Consider the following 8,183-nt stretch of genomic DNA (forward strand, 5'->3'; position numbering starts at 1 on the left):
TTCTTACTGTGAGTTTAATTTGATTAAATGTCATTTTAAGGTTTTGCACCGTAAAGTGATTCTGTTGAAGATCCTAGAAAAAAATTTCGCTTTTTGATAAAAGTACTTCGGATCTACCTCCAAAAAGACTTCGAGATGACGGGGACCAAATTGTATGAGTTCCCTGAGTGGTTAAAATACTTTGGAGTGTATAGAGAGTGCCAATCACGGCATACTTTCTTGCACGTCTTCGTCTGATTTTGGTAGTTCCATCCGATTTCGGGCACCAGTCTCCCGACCGAGTTCAGATATCTCTGTCCGATTTCGGATAATTTCGATCGATTTCGGACGTTCCCATTCAACTTTTGAAGAGTTCGGTTTGATTTCGGACACCTCCGTCTGATGTCGGACAGTTCCGGTCGAATCGGGAAAGGACAGCCTTGTTAGGCAACATAATGTAAATTGGGATGTAAATAATCACAATTCACACTTAAAAACTAATTAGACTTTTCTCTTTGCTCCCCTCCCATGAACGTGACAATATTTTGCTAGCACATAAAAAAGGCGGGAACGTGTATGGACTTCTTATGCCGTGAACCCTGGTCGTGAGACAAGCGCGAGGCAGTTATACGCCGCACGCGCAGAAAGGGCGCCAAATGTCAAGGCAGGAGTTTCATAAACTGAGTTGTGCTTCCATTATGTCACCTAAAAAACCTGAAATGGAAAGAAAAAGACGGCAAAGAATCAACAATTGCTTGTCTCAAATTAAACGGTTGATCCCTGAAGCCAGGGAGCTGGAGGTAGGTGCAGTCTGTGTGTCAGAATTAGCTGTCACCTTAGTAAAAGACCACGCGGAGTTTTCTTTAAGCGTGCTTCTTATACATTGAACCCACTGTTTTAGCTATCCCTTTATGTATTTTAATCTCAATGTTTGTATTTTTCGATCTATTTTGAACTCTTTCATTGGCTTATAGATCAAGAAAGGCTGCAGACTTGAAAAAGCGGAAATTTTGGAGATAACCGTCAAATTCATTCAGAAAGTGCAAAACGGGAAGAAAGCCGACAAACAGGGAGGTACGATTCCATAGAAAAACTTACAAGTTTTGATGGAAAATTTCTCGTAGTAACTATCACAGTTATACTTGTTTTTTGCTTTTTTTCGAACCCAGGCAATCCTCGATTCTCATGTTATACAACAATGAGACTCACCGCTATCATTTGAGTCGAAGAGGATGAGCAAAGTCTAAAAAACACGCGCCAAATTGTAGTATAAATGAGCGAGACACTAGCTCGAAAGACAATTCTAATAAATTTCGTATCAAAACTCTCGAGCATCACAATGTAAGGGACAATGAGTTTCCTCTCTCTTTGCTATTCTAAATTTTGATATAAAATGCTTGTTTACGACGTAATGATAAAGATAAAGCTAAACCATGACAACTTCGACCGTGCAGCAATTTGCCTCGTGCGGTATGAATGGAAATATACTTCACTGTACGTTCAACACAGTTTTCGAAATTACCTGCGTTTATCATCATCATCATTTCATGATTTTCCCTTAGAAACCACGGTAGGACTTGAAGAAACCCCTGCAATTTTCAACCAAAGTCCAGCACCGACAAGACTGGTATTTCAGAGCCAATTTGACATTCCACGAGAACAAACAGCGTCGCCATTCTATGCGACTCCCTCGTATTCTTTTAACTCAAATGAATGTGAATATGATATCAAAAACAACTCCCGGAACACACTTTATCGACCAGTGCTTCTACCCACTCCTCGTTATTTCACCCCTCGCTGTATTTCGTCTAACATCGTCTACGATTCTATGAGAGATGGTGGTGACAGTTTTGGTTTTCCAACAAGACAGTCTGCTGTTGGTACAGTCCTGCACTGAACAGTAAACTTCTTAGAGATTCACGCAACGATATGGTCTTCATCGCCGTTTTCAGCATCTCGATGAGTAATTTTGAAAATTTCTCATTCATGGAAAAGTATTAAGAGTAACACCGTTTCAGTTGAGCTAGATAATTAGAATTGTTGAGTTTGTACGAAGAAAGCGAGCTTTTGAAACTGAAAACGTGCATGAATTAACTTTTAACTCGTAACCATCTATTGTCTTTATGGACTAAGCTGTTCATTTTAGATTCTTGATTTTAGTTTCATTACTAATCTTGGGGACTTCAAGCTGTTTTTTATTTGTTCACAAAGGATTTATAGTTCGATGGTGTTAACTAAATATATCTTTAAAAACTTACGAAATTTTATGAGGCCTTTCTTCGACAGAACATCTTTCTCATTTTTGAAAGCATATTTTTGGACATTTTAAGTTACAGGGTTGTGTTTAAATAAATCTGAAGAGCGAACATTCCTTGGCAACTTTGAATGAAAATTATTAAAACCGACCATAACTGCGTTAAAAACGTCTTTCACACAATCACAAGAAATATTTATGAGCTTACTTTTTCAGTTAACGCACAAAAGTTCCGAAATTTTTTTAATTTGAGAGCGAAATGCGTTTCCCTTGCAAACGTGGGAGTACCCACCCTGAAAGTATGATGAATATGTAAAGCTGAGTTATTGACCAATTTTAATATATATAACATCACATCTATGTTTGTGTTAGAAAAAAGTGGGAACTTTAACAAACATTCATACAAATAATGCTGTAAAAGCCAATAATTATACCATAGTATCTAATAATTATTGAATATTTACAGTGTCAGGGAGGTTATATATACTTTTTCTTGCAAGTTTTGGTGATGCTGTGTTCACAATCTGACCGAAGCCCACTAAATTTTCAGTTGATAAAGAGTACTCAGGAACTAATCCAGTCGTTGATCAAGTCTGAATTTCTTTAAGATATTGTTACCGGCAGTTTCCAAAAATTGAAAAATGAACTTTTGAAAATATTTGATTCTCATTTGAATGGAATCAGTTACATTTAGTTTAAAGTCTAAAGACAACAAGCGATAAATGTTCAAATTTCTTTTCTCATGCAATATAAATACAGCTTTTGTTCATGTTAAGGATGGAATTAATTTCTCTTAATATTTTAGTTTGTCGGCTTTGTTCAAATAATTTAGTTACAAAAGTATGACCTGAAACACCACCTCAAGTTGACCTAACGTGAAACACGGTAATTTAGAAAAAAAAATACTGTTTGCGACATGGGCTGATCATAAATAGACTCTTAACATTTTGGTCTCTTTTTTACTATTAAGGTGGGACTTAACCTAAAAAAGACCCCTTTTTTCAATGACTTGTCACATCCACAGTTTTTAGTTAAACCATATAAAACCATATATCACTGAAAAGCTAATGAATCACAGATTTCAGTTTTTTCAATTATTTCTGCACACAGTTTATTTGTAACCTGATACCAGCAAAATATTGTTACCCCATACTGTGCACAACCCACATGTACTCTAGAAAAGAAATCTTGATATGGAATGCAGCTAGCTCTGATTTGTTTTTATAACTATATAGTATATAGGCTAATCATGGGGATGAGCATAGAGTTTTAAAAAATATAAAAAACTTTGGTTCCAGCCTCCAGTTAAAGTAAAGCAAAATTTTTGGGGTGAATTTCCACCACAATTTTCTTTGTAACTTTTGACAAAGTAAAGCTACAGAAAAACCCTTTGCTCATTCCCAGACACTCTTTGAAAGCAATAAACATTGAAAATTTCAAGTCAATTGGTTAAATCCTCTATGAGATATGTTTTCTAGAATGCGCAAAATGCACATTTTGAGAAAAGTGCGATTAAAGTTAAAAAGCTAAAACGAAGATTGTCTGCACAAATTTGCATGGCTATGAACTATCCAATATCATAGCAAATGTTTCTTTCAGTCACTTAGAAGCCTCCAGGTTCATAGGTATCACCATCAGCCTCCCGTAGGGCATCTTCTCTGCGTGTGCGCCTCATTTGCTCTCCTTGCCGGCGCTTCTTTTCTTTAGCAGAGGTCTGAAGGTCCGATTTTCTCAACCGCCTCTTGTCCTTTTCTTCTGAGGCCTTCTGAGTGTACTCCCCTGCTGGAATTACCAGTCTCTGCATTATTCTTGCTCTGCTGGCAGCTCCACTATGAAAATGGCACACAGTAGAAGCAACTGCACATCTAATCACCTTGGCACCATGATGCTTGTGTTTTGGGCAGCGTGCCCACACCAGTCCGTTGATGCATTCATTGCGATTTTGGGTGGCGCCACGCACACACCTTTGGAGCAGCTTAGTTTCACTAAGTGTGATGAATGTTGGCTTCAGCAGTTCAAAGAACACTTCAGGCAAACAGTCACCTGCTTCATAAGTATTTGTTCCAGTAGCACAATCTTGTTGCCATTTACACCAGGAATCCTCACCAACAGGGCAGAAGCGATGTTGTTTAGCAGCATCTTGTGACTGGACACTGTGATGGAGGATGGCAATGATATTTTTCTTCATGGTGTAAACAACAACATCAACCTCTCTTTCTGTTAGGTTTGCTTTAGTTAGGGTGTTTTGTCTAATGGCTAGACCATAGTACTTCTGAAGGCGTTTAATGCGGCTCTCAGTCAGTCGGCCCCGTCCTCCAATGGGTTTGCCATCTGCAAGTTTACCTTTGGTTCTTGCTTTAAGATTAAGTAGGTGCTTGCCCATGCGTTTTTGCACGTGCCCAACACAATCCAGTTTTTCCACCTTGCAGTCATCGCCATATATATTCTCCACAGTATTGAATGCCTTACTGTCTCCGTCAGAAACCATCCATTTATACCTTATTTTATGCAGTTCCACAGATCTACTCCAAACAACTATGGCACCCTCAGCTTCCATTGCAGGTGAGCTTCCATTAAAATTAATGTCACACTCATTGGAAGCAAGATGCTCAATCTGCCATGCTTCGAACTCCCCGTCAGTTTGACACTGAGACCTTTTCATGGTACATTTCCGGCATTCTTTTGAAAGGACATGATAGTCAAGAACCTCTCCAGTGTCTACAGATATAACAAAAACAACTCCAGTCAGAGAGGTAAACCCCCTTTTCGCCCATGTACCATCAAACGAAACGGCTGCATCGACTACATCATCATTGACTTCATCTCCACTTTCCTTCAGGATGTACTCGCGAACTCTTATCCCTGCCTGTGTCATTTCATCTTTGGCTTCAGCTTCTAAAGCCTCAAGTATTGTGTCTACTTGTCTGTAATAAGCAGGTAGTGATAGACATGGCATGTTCATGATGCTGCAAAAGGTTACTAGCCCTTCATAGCCACCTCCTGTCTCCAGAGAATGATAGACTGCACGACGATTTACGTCAAAAGATTGCCCTTTCTTTGTTATTGTATCTGATGTTTTCAATGGTGTAGCTTCAAGGCAGGAGCTACACTCCACAGAGAGGTCTGCCATTAGCCCATTTCTCCCAGAAGAATTCTCCTTCAGAGTTAAACTCCCTAGAACATAATAACAGTATACACTAAAGTTATTTTGTGCATTCTCATACATGTATATGAGTCACAAAATTTATTCACCACATACCACACAACAGACAGTTACAACTGTAATTTTTAATAAATGAAAACAATAAAGATAGTACTGAAGAGAAGTAAAAAAACATTCTTAGAGAAAAAAATGGAAACTGCACACTGTTACTAGCATATGCTACGAGACATGAACAGTAAAGAAAAGGTTAAAAGTAAAACAGATGTTCACTTATGTTTTCTCACCTTCCTCGCACACATGTGCTTCAGACAACGTGGCATATAATTTCTTGAGGTCTACAAGTCTGTATCCCTCTCCCTGAAAATCATTTACATCAGAAATCTTTGATGAACTATCTGGTGAATCTTCTGGTCTCATTTTGAGTCTCGAAGCACTGATGGAAGCACTTTCGGCATCTGACAGAGCCTCATCACACGAGGAACTCGATGCTGAGTTTGTGACTTCTCTATCCGCACGCGGCATTTTCTTCGCTTTCCTTGCGTATCTCTGCACTCCAGTAAAAGGCTTTCCTTTCCGCTTTCTTCTATATACAGTATTCTTCTTCCCTCCTGGCATTTTAGACAAAAACTTCGCTGATATAAAACTCGAATCTCGCTCTCACAGTATCTCCACAGTTGAAAACACGCCAGCTTTCAATCCCACGCCACCTCCGACTAGCTATACTTCATGTAAGGGGTCATATAGCTTCCTCTTGAAAATACTGAGGAAATTCTAGGAATTGGATGGACTTTCGGGCTTCAAATTGGAGCAAGACTGAAAGATGCTACGTTGCGTTGCCATGGTAACCAAAAATATTTTTTTACTAGCTTGCAGAAAACTTATCGTAGGCAACAAAATAAAGCAAATTAGTCTTAAAAACTCATGTCATGGCTTTCTTCTATGCCTGAAGTTTCAGATTTCTCCAAAAACAAAAATTGCATTTTGTAGTCAAATTTTAGGTTAAGTCCCACCTTAAGAATTAAAGGTTGCAGATAAAAAGTTCGCTAAAATGGAAATTAAGTGTCGCATTTGATGTCAAACTTACTAATCAAAATAAATAACGAAATTATTTTTCAAAATTGAAAGCCTAAATATTGACATAAAGAATATTAATTCAATTCTACACAATGGCCTTGCAGCTTCATAACTCGTCGATCGTTACGGTTTGATTCAGGCTACTTCTGAGCTCATCTAGAAGCTTGTTGTTACTCTCGAGTAGTAGATTTCAACTGCTTCGCTCATCTTCCGCTTTCCTTCGCTTTATTTTTCTTCGTGTCGTACTCTTGTCTTTTGTTTTAGAAATACTTGGAGGCTTCGAGACAATTTCCGACGAGCCAACATCCTCTGAGGAGGAGCTTTTCATTGTAATTTTTTCATCAGTGGACAGCTGGGGCGAATTGTTTGCTTTGCAGGTAATATTCCCGTTATGTATTTTCGCAGGTGGGAGTCTGATCATTTCCGAACTTGTTTGTGGGCTTCGCCTAAGACCTTGGTCGCTTAAAACTACACTGTGAAACGAAGCAGATTTTGTCTTTGAATTTCCATCAATCTTAGGAAGAAACGGAGCTCTTTTTGTGGTTCTTAATTCCTCGTTTGAGAGTCTAAAAGGCCCCTTTTTGTCCACAGCTGGGAGACTGCTAGCTAATGTTCCTTCAGGTTTTGAAATTCCGTAAATTTCGGAAAGGTTTGAAGTTTTTCCATTCACTTTGCAAAACGCTGGAGAGCTGTTTACAGGCCATGAGGCAGATGGCAGGGCTCGGGCATACTGCGTATAATTCTGGCTTCCATTCATAAACTTGTTTGGTACGAATACAGGGCCGAGAACTTGTTCACTTGCTCTGTTTTCGTTTTCATATGGTGTTGGCGGCCTTTCCGTGTTTGAAACCTTTCGCAGCGCCAAAACGGCGGGATCGACGCACCTTTTGACACTGAGTTTCTCATGATTACCTTTTTGAGCCTTGGAAATGTGATGTTCTTTCGGAGATTTCTTCGGCGACTGTTTCTTTTTCATCTCGAAGCGAAATTTTCGTTGAAAAATCCTGTCTCTCAGGCAGGACCGGCTTGCAATAAGACAGCCATGACTTTTTTCACTGACAACTGGCGCGAATTTCACGTCATAGAGGCGCGCGCCTGTCGCAAACTGGATCATATTAAATAACCAATCAGAACACGTTATTTCGTGGGAATCCATTCAAAGACAAATTTCAAAAATCTATTTATTATTAACAAGTCTTCTGTTTTAGAAGATTAATTATGTTTTTTTTTTAAATGTCAGCAAAGGTGCCGGAGAAATATATAGATCTTTTTTAATGTACGTGCTTGCAGCTACGAATCGATCTATTTTATTCTAAAACAATGAATTTATACCATTTGGATTAATTCCGGACACCAATCAGACATAAAGAATAGGAAAAAATTCAAAGGCTGATCTGATATATTTGCAGTGGCTAAAATCTTTTTCTGGTTAAATTTTTCTACCAAATACTTTTTTTGTTATCATATCAAGCGAAAGTTGCTAAATCCACTTTTTTTTTCCAAATATCTTTTTCAAGGCCAAAAATAAATTTTAAACTAGGACTGAAGACGTACAGCAGCGAGCGAAAAATGTAACTTAGTAGCTAGTCAATTTTGTACCTAATAAAAGAAAGAAATAACTCGGTGCGTTTATCGTTCAACTAACTTAGCTAGTCATAATTACCCGTTGATTTCATAATAATATTTATTTTGGAACTCGTCCTCTAAGTTTAT

The 8,183-nt window shown here is 38.4% G+C and overlaps 2 protein-coding genes across 2 annotated transcripts; one reads left to right on the plus strand and one right to left on the minus strand.

The window, feature by feature from the left end:
- Positions 1–377: 377 nt before the first annotated feature.
- On the plus strand, positions 378–2,345 carry LOC113685075 (uncharacterized). The gene is made up of 3 exons (XM_027202539.2): positions 378–779; positions 954–1,053; positions 1,542–2,345. Exons 1-3 carry the CDS (start codon positions 636–638, stop codon positions 1,874–1,876), a joined length of 579 nt encoding a protein of 192 aa, XP_027058340.2. The 5' UTR covers positions 378–635; the 3' UTR covers positions 1,877–2,345.
- A 973-nt stretch (positions 2,346–3,318) lies between these two features.
- On the minus strand, positions 3,319–6,414 carry LOC149041071 (uncharacterized). The gene is made up of 2 exons (XM_089214346.1): positions 5,681–6,414; positions 3,319–5,407 (listed from the first exon to the last, which is right to left on the minus strand). The coding sequence occupies exons 1-2, from the start codon at positions 6,009–6,011 to the stop codon at positions 3,837–3,839; spliced, it is 1,902 nt and encodes a 633-aa protein (XP_089070472.1). The 5' UTR covers positions 6,012–6,414; the 3' UTR covers positions 3,319–3,836.
- Between the last annotated feature and the right edge of the window lie 1,769 nt (positions 6,415–8,183).

This window comes from Pocillopora damicornis, chromosome 8, assembly GCF_964200805.1.
Source record: "Pocillopora damicornis chromosome 8, jaPocDami1.2, whole genome shotgun sequence".
Classification (NCBI taxonomy): Eukaryota; Metazoa; Cnidaria; class Anthozoa; order Scleractinia; family Pocilloporidae; genus Pocillopora; species Pocillopora damicornis.